General features: G+C 47.8%; 2 protein-coding genes across 5 annotated transcripts in view; one reads left to right on the forward strand and one right to left on the reverse strand.

Annotated features, from left to right (window-relative positions):
- Nucleotides 1-4,007, forward strand: part of Borcs5 (BLOC-1 related complex subunit 5) — an 80,279-nt gene extending 76,272 nt beyond the window's left edge. Inside the window, exon 4 of the mRNA XM_006976540.4 lies at nucleotides 2,829-4,007. Within this exon, the coding sequence (XP_006976602.1) occupies nucleotides 2,829-3,056 (228 nt within the window). The 3' untranslated portion in view covers nucleotides 3,057-4,007. The remainder of the gene's footprint in view (nucleotides 1-2,828) is intronic.
- Nucleotides 4,008-8,769: 4,762 nt separating this feature from the next.
- The window catches only part of Dusp16 (dual specificity phosphatase 16), an 85,473-nt gene continuing 80,453 nt past the window's right edge, over nucleotides 8,770-13,789 (reverse strand). For all 4 annotated transcript variants that reach the window (XM_076568092.1, XM_006976539.4, XM_076568093.1 and 1 more), the window contains exon 7: nucleotides 8,770-12,400. In XM_076568092.1, the coding sequence (XP_076424207.1) occupies nucleotides 11,236-12,400 (1,165 nt within the window). In that variant the 3' untranslated portion in view covers nucleotides 8,770-11,235. The remainder of the gene's footprint in view (nucleotides 12,401-13,789) is intronic.

The raw sequence follows: 13,789 nt of genomic DNA on the forward strand, positions 1-13,789 counted from the left end.
AGGCTGGGACTAGATGTCCGGTGCTGCTGTCCAGGTGCTGACACAGTGACCAAGATCTGTTCACCTCAATGGAGCCAGACACAAAAGATACAGTGTGAGAGCTGGAGATTGGGGTGCCTGTGTGAGGTACTTGGGGTATGAGTGGGTATGAGTGGATGCAGGGTGGGGGACCACTGTCTGCCCTGACTATGCACTGGACACAGGCCAATGTAGATGTAACCAACCGTCTTATTAAATAAGAAACACAGAACCAATGTAAAAGAGAAAGCCAAGAGGTCAGAGCTCAGAGCTAAAACCTTACCCTTCCTCCTGCAGTGCTCCTACCTCCCCAAAAGAGAGCTACTTCCTGTGTGTCTGTCTTTAAATAGTCTTTTTTTTTTTTTTTTTTTTTTTTTGGGTTTTTCGAGACAGGGTTTCTCTGTGTAGCTTTGCGCCTTTCCTGGGACTCACTTGGTAGCCCAGGCTGGCCTCGAACTCACAGAGATCCGCCTGGCTCTGCCTCCCGAGTGCTGGGATTAAAGGCGTGCGCCACCACCGCCCGGCCTAAATAGTCTTTTTGTTCTGCCTTCTCATTGGTTGTAAACCCAAACACATGACTGCCTCATCACTGCCTGTAAGTACAGCCCTCCAGGTCTTAAAGGCATATGTCTCCAGTGCTGGCTGTATCCCTGAACACACAGAGATCTACCTAGCTCTTCTACCAAGTGTTGGGATTAAAGGCGTGCACCACCACCACCACCACGCTCTTGCTATGGCTCTAATAGCTCTGACCCCCGGGCAACTTTATTTATTAACATACAATGAAAATCACATTTCAGTACAAATAAAATACCACCATAGGCCGCACTGCTGTTAGATAAAACGTTTCCTCAACACATTCATCTTAGCTCACTGGAGGGGTTACTTTATGCTTTTTTTTTTGTTTGGAGAAAGGGTCTTACTGTGTAGTTCTGTTTGGCCTGGAACATTCTATTAAAGGTATGTGTCTGGCTTAACTTTAAATTCTGTAATTACACTTAAGTTAAAATGCATATTGTACTACTATGCAAAAAGTTCTCCTCATATTCCATATTCTGCAAGCTTTTTCCTATTAGTTTAAAATGTTACCTTTGAAACTTAATAGATTTGTTTTTTTATGTGTATGACTATGCCTGAGTGTATCTGTGTGCAACGCACACACGCAGGAGCCCTTAGGGGTCAGAAGAGGGTGTCAGATCTCCTGGAGTGGGAGTTACAGGTGGTTGTGAGCTGCCATGCAGGTGCTGGGACCCGAACCCTAGCTCTCTGCAAGAGCAGCATTTGCTCTTAACCCATGAACCACCTCTGGCCCTTCCACGCTGTTGCTGCAGTGCAGCGCCAGGCTCGTCAGCGGCACCCTCCACTCTCCATCTTGTCCCAGCGGATATCTTGGTGGGCAGTGACAGGCCTGGGGGTCCTTTTCTGTGATGACAAAGCCTTTTCCTCCCAAGGACCTGTCTGAGTCTGTTCTGCAGTTAACTTTTTCCTCCCTCCCTCCCTCCCTCCCTTCGTCCCTCCCTCCCTCCTCTCCTTCCTTCCCTTTCTTTCTTTTCCCTCTTTCCTTTCTTCTTTCATAAAGAGAGAGAGTTCTCCGTCAAACAGTGACAAGGCATCTAGCACAGTGGTTCTCAACCTATGGGTTGCAACCCCTTTCCCAGGGGTGGCTGAGGACATCGGGAAACACAGATGTTTATATACATTTCATAACAGTAGTGAAATTATAAAGTAGCACAGAAAACAGTTTTATGGTTGGGGGGGTTACAACGTGAGGAACTGTATTAAAGGGTGGCAGCATTAGGAAGGTTGAGAGCCACTGTCCAGGCAGAAGTCTAGAGGAAGCTGACTAGTGTCAGAGGCTGTGGCCGTCTTAGGACTGTTGAGACCTACCCGTCCTGGGATGTTTGGGAGTGTGTGTTACTCATTCCCTGTTGAGATTTCTCTCTGTGAAAGAGTCCTGGGTCTGGTGAGGTGGCTGCATGGGTAAAGGTGCTTGCCGTCAAGGCTGATACCCTGAGTTTGAGCCCCGAGACCCACATGGTGACTGAAGAGAACCTATACTCCCCAACTTGTCCTCTGACCGCTGCAAATGCAGCATGAGAACATTGTGTGGAGGAGCTGATGGGCTTTGTCAAGCGAGCTGCTGAAATGTATGCCTCTGTCCCTTTCTCCGCAGGAAGAAAACCACTCAGCACCATTTCTTTCTTGTCACTAATTACACTTTGTTTACTCTGTGTGTGCACAGCTCATCTGTGTATAGACGAGTCAGAGTGTGCCTGTGGAGGGCAGAGGACAACTTGAGGGTCAGTTCTCACCTGCCGCCATCTGGGTTTGGGGGAACACATGGCTCACAGAGCCATGCATCAGCCAGTGCAGGGTTGTCCCTAATACTGTAATAGATAGAAAACACCCCATGACCTGCTCAACTCATGCTCATGTGGTACGTAAGTAAAAAGAGCTGCCAGTCACATCCATGTCCAGAACTCAGCCACATGCAGAATGGCACAGGAGGTGTTGAAAACATGCAGCTCTTACTGGCTCAAGGTTGTGCTAGCTCAGTAGTTCTCAACCTTCCTAATGCTGCGACCCTTTAGTACAGTTTTTCGTGTTGTGCTGTCACCAATCATAAAATCATTTTTGTTTCGACTTCATAACTGTAATTTTGCTACTGTTATGAATCATAATGCAAATATCTTATATGCAGGATATCTTATTATATGACCCCTGTGAAGGGATTGCACCCCTCAGGTTGAGAACCATTGCTCTAGACACTGTAAGCCGAGTATGTTTTTTTGTTTGTTTGCCTCTTACAGATGGATCTGTCCGTGGAAACCCTCTTTTGCTTCATGCAGGAGCGCCAGAAAAGATACGCCAAGTATGCAGAGCAGATCCAGAAGGTGAATGAGATGTCGGCCATACTGCGCCGCATCCAGATGGGCATCGACCAGACGGTACCACTGATGGAGAGGCTCAACAGCATGCTGCCGGAGGCCGAGCGCCTGGAGCCCTTCAGCATGCGGCCTGAGCGTGAGCGGCACTAGCAGGCGTCTGCCTCCCGGGCAGCTCCTCCAGCCTCTGCCTGGGCCCTGACGTTTGCTTAGATGCGGTTGACCTACGCGGACTTGCCCACGTGGTCATTCTTGATAACTGAAGTTGGGACAGTTGAATTCCTTTGAATTCTTTAAAGAACTCTGCATCGAGAGTTATTTTTATTTTGCTCAGATTTTTTAATTAAAAGTATATCTAGACTAGCTACTGTAATGAAACTGGAGAAAACGTTAAGAAGCCATGTTCTCCTTGGCACCCTGGGAGACTTTACTCAGGCCCTCTGGGTTGTGGTTGCAAATATAAGATCTAACTGAGTCCAGTTATTGTTCCCACGAAAGCTCCCGTCACATCAAGGAGGTATCTGCAGTGTCATCCTTTCCTGCTGGGACACTGTCTCTTTGTTTCCAGGTACCATGCCCCTTTTGTGGGTCACTGGAAACTGAATTCTCCCTTCACTCACTCCTGAAGTTGTTGTCTGTTAGTAACTGCTTTCCCATACCGAGTCCAGCCTTCCGTCACCTCGGCAGACCTCGGCCTCCGTAACAAGGTTGGCACCAGCATTTCATCCTGTCCACCAAGGGTGGTCGTTCTCTCACTCCAGAGACCCACTGAGCTCTGCTGATGTGCCAGCGATGAAAGGGGAGACAATGCAGTCTCTGCCCTCCATTGTCATCTGTAGATCATGATGCCGAGGAAAGAGCTGCTGCCCATCACAGGAGTTCAAGGAGGAAATGCTCAAGGGAGGGAGGGGTGGAATGAATGGAGGGGGCAGGCCTGAAGACAAGAGCTGGGGGTCTGAGGAGATCAGGGCTGGGAGCCTGCAGCCTTCACCTGTTCCCTGTATTCCTCCAGAACCCAGAGGTGATTTATCAGGAGTCAGAATAGCTTTCAGTGTTTTTATAAGATTAAAATTAATCTGTTTACTTTATTGTGTAGCAGCTAAACTTGATCTGATTCTAATCTTACTTTTTAATTTTTAATTTTATTTATTATTGTCATTTTGTGTATCATGTGTTATGTGTGAATAGGATGGACCTCTAACGCATGCTTGGAGGTCAGAAGACAACTTTCCAGAGCTGCTTCCCTCCTTCCACCTTTATGTTGATTCTGGGGATCGAACTCAGGTCTCTAGGCTTGTATGACAAGCATCTTGACCCACTGAGCCCACAAAATCCTGTTTCTTAATCAGATACTAATTTATAATGTTTTTAAAACCCAAAATAAAATGTAGGGCATAAGATAGTTGAATGGCAGAGGAAGCATGAGTATTTAAACTACAAGAAAGAAAAAAGATTAATTCAGAAATAGGGAAAAATAGTAATGTTTAGTCATTTCTTTTGTTGTGTTGGGGTTTGAACCAGGTCTGACTGTGTACTTCCAGCTGCCTGGGGTTCACTACAGGCCACGCTGACCTTGTGGCTGCTTCCTGCCTGGGTCCATAGTGCTGAGGCTACAGGCACTGTTTCACCACGTGTCTAGAATGTTCCGGATGACTAAATATACAAAGATTGTCTATTTCCTTAGAGCTGGAAGAACCCAGGCAGGACCCACCTCTTTCAGGGCAGCCTTTTGGTCATATTCTGCCTCCCTTCTTGGGGCTGCTGCCTTCATTCCCCGTGTGAAGTAGGTGAGGTGGGTTGAGAGAACTGGGGAGCTGCAGCAGCAAGCGGGTGTGGGCCATTGTTTGACCTGTGCTGAGCCCCCGGTGAAGGTGATCTTCACGTTTTTTGTCTCATGACTGGAGCTCTAGCCATTTCTAGAGCAATTCCCAGTGTGGTACAATTTAAAACAGATGTTGTGTACCTCAGATCCTATTCAATACCCTAAGATGGTTCTAGACCATGTCCTGGGTGAAGGAAGCGGCAGCCTACACTGAATAATCCCTCCAGGGTTTCCAGTATACTACCCTTCTGTCTTGTGCATGCTCAGTTGTCAGATAATTGAGGCTCTAGTTCCAAACTGAGTTCTGATTCATTGATCTTTTCTTCCATAGCGTTTCATTCTATTTTTGATTTTTCATACTGCTTTAGTACTATTTCCACAAAGTATTTTAATATGTGATGTAGCTAAATGAGGCCCCATTTATCCTCAGAAGCACTTTTTCCTTTTTTCTAAGATTCAGATGGGCAGAAAGTTGAACAGCAATGCAGTAGCACTCATGTCTTCACTAGACTGGGGCATTTTTAGACTCCCACCACATGGTCTTCACTGAGTTTCTGGAATATTTAGAACCCAGCTCTATGCACAGAGACATGCTCATATCCCTTCAAAGAACGAAGGGCTAATTGTCGACAGAGCTGTGTGAACAGTTCAGGCTTCCACCGGCACCATCAACTTTACTCTGCTTAGTGAGTGCCTGAAATGCCGCTCACACTCAGCCCCTGAGGACCGGGCTCTTCTGCCATCTCCTCATTTCATGGCAGAAGGGTTGGGGATGAAAAAAGTTGGAGCAGCTAGCTCACTTTCTTCAAGAAATCAGGGTAGGGCTGGAGTTATGCTGGGGATTCACCTAGTTGCTGTGGGTGGGTGAGGTGGTGTCAGCTTGGCTAAGCCAAACCATTTCCCAGAAGCCCTCCTGGTCTCCTTTAGGGTGGCATTGGCCACCAGCAAAGTTCTGATGAGATCTGGAAGAAAAGGGTGCTGAAATTTGTCTCGGGTCAGGCCCCGTTCCATTTCATACACATACTGGGATGTGCTACAGCCTGGGTTGTGTCAGCTTCTTTGGAACGTTCATGCACATGGATGAAAGCTCCCATGTGAGGAGAAGCTGCTGAGGGCTTCTGAGGTCCTTTTCCAAGGGAGTCTGGGAAGCCGAGTGATGTATCAAAACATCCTTATGCTGTCTCTTGGTCAGGTAGTATCCTCTGACCTATCTGGCCAGTACAGGTTGTTGTGGAAATAAAACAGCCAGGAGTTGTCAGGGAGCCCAGGATGGAAGTTTCTGTCCTTGATTCTTGGTAAGCCATCTTTATTTCCCTGAGCCTCAGTACTAGTTTGGAGCTAATATCCCTCACGAATGTGAAAGGCCCAGTCCTCAGAAAATGGTACTGTTGGGAAGAGGTGGGCCTAGGAGATGGGGCCTGGTGAAAGGAAGTCAGGTCATTGGCAAGCATGCCCTTGAGAGAAGAATGTCCCCTTTCCCATCCACTGTCAAGTCTGTGATACTCAACTCTGAGTCATTTGTCCTGGTTTTTGAGATAGGATTTCGTGTGACCCAGGCTGCTGGCTTTGAACTCCCTATGTAGCTGAGGATGTGACTTTCAGATGCTGCAGCCTCTTTCCCCAAGTGCTCAGGTGACAGACAGGTGTCACCACACCCAGCACTTGGAGAGCATCTTGACCTGTTTAGATGCTGTGAGCTCCCAGGATTATCCCTCCCTCCTCCCTCCCTCCCCCCCTCCCTCCGTGCTTTGTAGACCAGAGTTCCATCCTTGCCTCTAAGACTCTGTTTTGCCTCCCTGTGATGTGCTTATCTGTATTTAGGGACAAACAGCACCGGCTGCAGGTTCTTTGCTACCATGAAGGGTAACTGAAGCTGGTCATTATGTGCAGATGTTTTTAATACCCGTGGAGTGGCATTAAAGCAAGTAACAACGAGGTACGAGGTCCCGTGGCTCTCACTTCTAGTCTCAGTGCTTGGAAGGCTGAAGCAGGCAGATCACTGTGAATGCAAGGGCAGCCTAGACCACAGTGAAACCTGATATCCAAAACAAAAACGAAACCACACACACACACACACACACACACACACACACACACACACACACACACACACAAAGCATGCTACAATCTTAGGGCCTTGTGGTGATGTTTCTCTGGCTACTTTCAAGTCAACTTGACACAAGCCAGAGTCCTTTGTGAAGAGGGTACTTCAGAAAATGTCCCCACTTGAGCCCGTGGGCAAGTCTGAAGTACATTTTCTGGACTGATGCGGAAGAGCCCAGTTCACTGTGGGCAGTGCCACCCCTGAGCTGGTGATCCTGGGTTAAGAAAGGAGGCTGTGGGGAGTAAGCAGCACCCTCCATGGCCTCTGCATCAGCTCCTGCCTTCAGGCTGCTGCCCTGTTTGAGTTCCTGTCCTGACTTCCTTCCATGATGGACTATGATGTGGAAGTGTAAGCCAAATAAACCCTTCCCTCCCCAACTTGCTTTTGTTCATGGTGTTTCATCACAGCAACTCAACCCCAAGACATATCTTTGTTTCCCTCAAAGTTGTATCATTAGTAATCATATATATGTACATATGCATATATGCATGTATAAGATTTCTTACCTTTCAGAAGTTAACTCCTCAGAATATAAAATATACCATGAACCTAGATACCTAACCAGTGTTGTCTGCAGAGTAAATATTTGGTGAGATGAGTTTCGGGAACATCACAGGCTGGAACAGAGAAATGGTTCCACTGCTTGGGTTTTGTGGTTTCTTTGGTTCACGTGCCAGGGAATCAAACACAGGGCCTTGCACATGCTACTTAGGCACTGAGCTACATTCCCAGTAGCGGCCTGGAGCTCTCCCTTGTGTCCCTGCCTCCATTTGTATTTGTATTTGTGTGTGTGTGTGTGTGTGTTTCATAGAACTGTGGAATTGGTTCTTTTCTTCCATCTTCACATGGGTTCTGGGAAATCTTGAAATCAGGTTGGCATGTTTGCATCTCACTGCTAACGATTTTCTTTATCTCCATTCTGTCTGCCTTGTACTGACAGCATTTCATCTCTTTAGTGTATACTTTTGATTAAACTGGTGAGGCTAAGCTTCTCATATGATCAAATATCTAAGTAGAAGTCATTGAGACATATATCATATATAAGATGGAGAAAAAATTGTTGTTGTTGAGATAGGGTCTCATAGAAGACAGACTGGTCTCCTAACCCACTGTGTGGCCAAGGATAACCATAAACTCCTGAAGTTTCTACCTTCAAACCCCGAGTGCTGGGATTTCCATTGATAGCTGTAATAACAGCTCCCACCTTTTAAAAGGGTTCCTGTGAGGAGAGAGGGATAAGAAACTTAGATAGAAAAATAGCAAAGAGGAGAAAGAAACACAGGAGAGCTTTGGGAGGACCTGGATCAAAACCCAACAGCCCCTTCTGCCTCTTCAAAAGGCTTTTTATAACAATGCCAAGGGGCGGGGCAGAAAACCTCTCCCTTGCTAGATCAAAGCACACTGCACAGCCAAGTGCAGCCCCTTCCACACACCTGGTAACCACCCCAGGTCAAATCATCCCCTTAGGCAGCCATACTGGGTAAACAAGCTCAGATTTCAGACCCTGAGTGATTGGGACCTCCACAGATAACCATGTCTGGTTTATATGGTGCTAGGGATCAAATTCAGCGCCTTATGACTGAGGTGAGCACTCTACCACCTGAGCCTCATTCCAGGGTCCAAGACAGTCAAGAACTACCCTTCCTGAGTTTTTCCTGGAAGGACTATGGAGTCCTGTCTGTAGCAGGTAGACATGCAGGCAGCTGTCCTTGTACACCCTGAAATCAGGCAGGTAGAGCTGCTCCAGTGTGCAGCAGGAGGGGACACGGGCCAGCATCCAGCACTGTTCCAGGTGAATGACATATGTGATGTATCACCTGCCACTTCCATTTTAAATGGCTAAACTCTCATGTGTGGTTCTGTGACTCCCTTCTTTTGCAGCTTCAGATAGGGTGGCTCCCATCAAGGTAAGAACTGCCAGGAGAGGTAGCTTTTCACACTTATGTATAAACAGGTACCAGTTTTGATTTTATTTCATCATATTAACATACATGACACATCAAAATGAGAAATGCACAACTGAACCATTCAACAGCTTGCTTTACTCCAAAGAACACTATATTCATATTAAACATTTATAGTCTTCCCACTCTGACTTTACACACGGTCTCAACGGTTTCCAGCATTTCTCAGAGTCTAGTTTTGCTCATTCAAATCACTGCTCTGCATCACTGCAGAGGACTCCAGGCTTCCCTGTGCTCACATGAGGAGAGCCAACCACCACGCCTCCCACAGCGTGCCCCAGAGGCAGCCCTTTCCGCGTGGTAGCTGTGATTCCCAGAACTGATAATGTGACATTAGCGATGAAGACTGACAGCTGAGAGTGTGACTATCCGCTACACAGAAGGGACCATGGCCAGAGGCCCTACCTGACGCGTGGCATAGGCAGCGCATGCCCGAAGACACTGACGCCAAACCCCTTGGTCCTCCGGGAACATCCTTAACGACGGAGCTGTGGCTTTCACTTTTCAGTTATGTCTTGCCAGTGTGACCAGATTTTAAGAGGGTGGATTCTCACACATTTAGTGTGTGTACCAAAATTCACTGTGAAGCTTTGGGAGCTTCTGATTACATAAGAGATTTTGATGTACATCAAAAACACAGCTTGCCGAACAGAACCTCCACAGAGTGGCAATCTGCTCCCTGGGCAGCGTCTGCTCTGCCATCATCTTAGGCCCAGACACAGCTTATCTGTACAGAACCAGTATGTCCATGAGGCTCATAATCCCCATGATCAAGCCCTTCAGCTTCAAACCATGTCACTCTCTGCTGGCTTTAGCAATCACTATAGGAAACATTAAGTCACATCCTAGCCAAAAGACCGTCCACTTCACAAACACAGAAAAACCTGAGATATGAGTCAGCCCCTTGCTACACTTCCAGTAAAGAACCATGACCATACCTGCCCACACCCACACCCTGCTGACGTGAATTAAGGCTGTACTCTAGAGGAGAAAACGCAAGCCAGGAAGTTGAAAGGCAGATGTGTCAGACTGTCATGAACACACTTGTTCTTACTACCTTCTTTTCTCAGCTGCCAGGATTGTGTCCACACAGTGATTGTATGCCAGGGACTGAGAAACCACTGTGGTCCTCCACTCTGACGTGTCCCTTCCTTGGAGAGCAGGCTGGGACAGCTTTTGAAAAGAGCTTTCCTGTATTCACAACTAAACAAAATCCAACAACTCCTTTGTAACATTTCTAGTGTGTTTTATACTCAGAATAGTTCTTGCTTACCAAAGCCCATGGTAGATTTGGAAGTCTAAGAAGATTCTAGAAGTAGTACCCTTGTTGCATACCACAGGAAAAAAAGGCCACCTAAGAAATCGGTTTCCTGCTTCAAGTTTTACCTTCCCGAATCTCCCTATAGTTTTATTCCATGTCATGAAACAGAACTAAAAAGCATGTTTGGGCTGAGAATCTGAATGGGCTGTCACTCCGGCTACCAAGCCCAATGATTCACATTTACCTCTAAACCAAGTCTGTGCTCAATTTATGGATTAACAATTCCACTTTAGAGAATTCTTTGATTATGATAAAGAGGGAGGGGACTGTTTAGTGTCCCATCCCTGGCTTACGTCTCTAAGCTGCCTGACTGCCCAGTCTCTAGCTGTGCTGAGCTCTGGTTGGTCCCCTCTTCGATAACGCTGAGAAGGGGGGTACATGGCAATTGCTCGTCCAGGCCTACTGGGATTTTGTGCATAGACAGTATGAATTTGTCTGGAAAGTGACAAGTTCCTTACTTATTCACAATGCCTAGAAAATGGGCTCCTAGTCATGGTAGTGGTGATGGCCCCAATGTCTTGTCTGAGGTACTGGATTGGTTATAAGTAGATCTAGGCAAGGCTCCTAATAGTTCATCCAGCAGAATGATGTCCATGTCCTTCAGCTGTCAATCAAGCTTGGATTTATGACTCAGCTTTAGACAGGATCATTTCTCTTGGACTTCCCACTAGGGTCTGTCCCTCCCTAAGAGGGTCTTTCCACCTGACCCACAGCTGGCTCAGTCTCAGCGCTAAGGTGCACTAGGGAAGGGCCTGGACAGAGATGAGTTCTGGAGATCTCTGCTGCACATGAAAATGGGAGGGATTCTGCCCTCCACCATCAAAAACAAAACCCTTGCTTTTGTGGGAACAAGATGTGCAATTCACTGAACAAAATCTCTTCTCCTGGCTGGGGGAGTTCTAACATCTACCCTTCCACTCTTCTGAGAGAATTAGCTGTTCTCAGTGCAGGTGTTGAGAGAACAACTGTATTGATCCGTCTTTTGCTTTTACACCGTAGCTCTATATTCCAAAAATATATATGTACATACATATATATATTTCAGATTTACAGGGAATATTTTTGTGAACAAGAAACAAAACAAAACAAAACATCAACAGAGGTTGCATGGGTCTTTCTTCTCAGGAGACCTCAATGATTTCCATGCTGCCTGAAAAGCTAGACTGACTGCCCACTTTCCCCAGCTCTTCCCTTGACCTGTTCTCTGACATGAGGCTCTCTCCAAATTCCATTTGGCAGCTTCTGCGCTTAAACTGCTTTTCAAAGGGGCTCTCTTCATGCCAGCTCCGCCTCGAGTCAGCTCTGTCACTGGGCTTCTGCCGCCTACGAACAGAATAGACTTGGTCGCTGCAAGTGGGCAGCTGGCTACAGCTGTAGGCAGAGTAACTGGTGTTGCCTCCATAGATGGTTGAAGCAGAGTAGAAGTGTGAAGGCTCTGTGGCAAAATACCAACTGTTGGTCAGGGAGGGGGCAGAGGACTGGGGAGCCAGAATATCCGAATGCCAGCCCTTGAGCCCGTGCCCTGCGGCGGACTTGGTGAGGTGCTGCTGGCTGGTGGAAAGGCCGAAGAGGAAGTTGGTGTGGTAATTGTCCTCCACACTCCCACTCCGATGCAGCGGGGAGAAGAAGGACCTCTGGGTGGCCCCACCACTGCTGGCTCGCACTGAGTGCAACCTCTTGCTCTGGCTCTCTGAAGGCCTGCTGAGTTGGGGCTGCTTGGGGACGTGGGCCTCCTCCTTATCTGGGCTGGTCTCTGGAGTCTGCTCTGATACCTCCTGAACAGGGGAGAACTGGCAGAGCTTGTTGGTCCCATCCAGTGTGGCAGATGGTTTGTAGTATTCCAAAGCATCCTCTGATGAGAAGCCGTGTAAAGACGCTGCCACACTGGCTGAATACGAAACGGATTTGATATCGAGAGAGAAGGAACGCTTGAGCTTATTGCTGTCTTCCAGCTTCTCTGAGGACAGCTGGAGCCCGCTGAACGCCTGTACCAGTGGACTGTCCTCCAAGAGGGAAGGCTGTAAGCTGGGCACATTGGCAGGATGCCCAAGCCTTTGCCCCGCGGCCTCTGAGGTAGAGCTGGCACAGGGTGGACTGAGAGCCAGTGCACTCTTCCATCCGCCCTCCGAGGCCGCAGGCTCACTGGGTTTGTCCAGGTGCAGCAGCTTGAGTTTGCTCTTTGGCCCTGACGCTCCAGTCTGCTTCTTAATCGTCTTCTCAAAGTCCATGAGTTGGCCCAGAAAATTAAAGTTCGGAGATATGGTAGGTCTTTTTTCTTTCACAAATCTATAGAGAGGACAAAGCAAACCCCTGAATGTTACAACTGTACTTTGTCTTGAGGACACTAAGGGCAAGTAAGTGACAGGACATTACTATACCTTCCCAATGCTTTGGAAGAGAGTGCATTTCTAGGTCCAGGACCAAGGTGGAGAACACCTGACTAGGGAGCTGTGGCAGGCTAGGGCACAGCCTCCAGGGAGCCCCTTATTTCTAAGAAGCCAAGGCTTCCAAAGCCGTCAGTAAGAGGAGGAGTCGCTCAGCTCCGCTCCCTGCCCCACACTGACCAGCCCAGCAGGGCTACGCCATTCGGCAGCATCAACACTCCAGGATCCCCTCCTGGGCTCCCACACTCGGGTCTCAAGACAGTTCCCACAGGGATGGCCCCAGATGGCAGTGTCAGGGCTGCTGTGGGATGTTCTGTATGTCCTGTGGGAGCCCTTCTTGGGTTCTTTGTGGCGTTACCCAGCAGGTCCGCATAGAGGATGATTAGGACCATGGGCCTGAGTGCAGGTGTCTGAGATGGTCTGCACTTGGCTGTGCTGGGGGATGGTCTGTATGTCAGGTTGTTCTGATTGATCAATAAATAAAACCTGATCGGCTGTGGCTAGGCCGGAAGTATAGGCGGGACTAACAGAGAGGAGAAATAAAAGGACAGGAAGGCAGAAGGACTGACTGCAGCCGCCGCCATGACCAGCAGCATGTGAAGATGCCGGTAGGCCACCAGCCACATGGCAAGGTATAGATTTATGGAAATGGACTAATTTAAGCTATAAGCACAGTTAGCAAGAAGCCTGCCACGGCCATACAGTTTGTAAGCAATATAAGTCTCTGTGTTTACTTGGTTGGGTCTGAGCGGCTGTGGGACTGGCGGGTGACAAAGATTTGTCCTGACTGTGGGCAAGGCAGGAAAACTCTAGCAACACAGGGCACTCACTACAAAGCGGTCTCTGGTGCTCAACACCGTCCTGCTGCACTGGGTTATCCAGTCCTTACCCTGCTTATCTAGACCAGGTCAAAAGTCCTAAGGTCCAGTTGCCCCACAGTGAACAAAGCTCCTCAGTGATGGAGCTGGTTTCAAAGCCTCAAAGACTGTCTAAGGCCTGGGCCCATTTTTGTGACCCCCATGTTAAAAATTTCCTCAGGACATCAAACCTCACAAAATAAAACTGTAATGTGTTATTAGGGTGTAGGCCTTCTCCCTGGCTTCAGCCTAGGCAGAAGGGTGACAGGGACAGAGGCCTAACTGTGAGGGGAGAGCTAGTGCAGAAAAGAGGACCCCTCTCTTCCAGCAAGCCAGGCTGTCTAAGCAGCTCATTTCTTTATTCCAGAATTTATAGTTTAGGAAATTCAAATATTTAAAAAAGCCAACCTAGTATTTCTATATTCTTTCTTTTT

The sequence above is a fragment of the Peromyscus maniculatus genome, chromosome 3 (genome assembly GCF_049852395.1).
Source record: "Peromyscus maniculatus bairdii isolate BWxNUB_F1_BW_parent chromosome 3, HU_Pman_BW_mat_3.1, whole genome shotgun sequence".
Taxonomy (NCBI): Eukaryota; Metazoa; Chordata; class Mammalia; order Rodentia; family Cricetidae; genus Peromyscus; species Peromyscus maniculatus.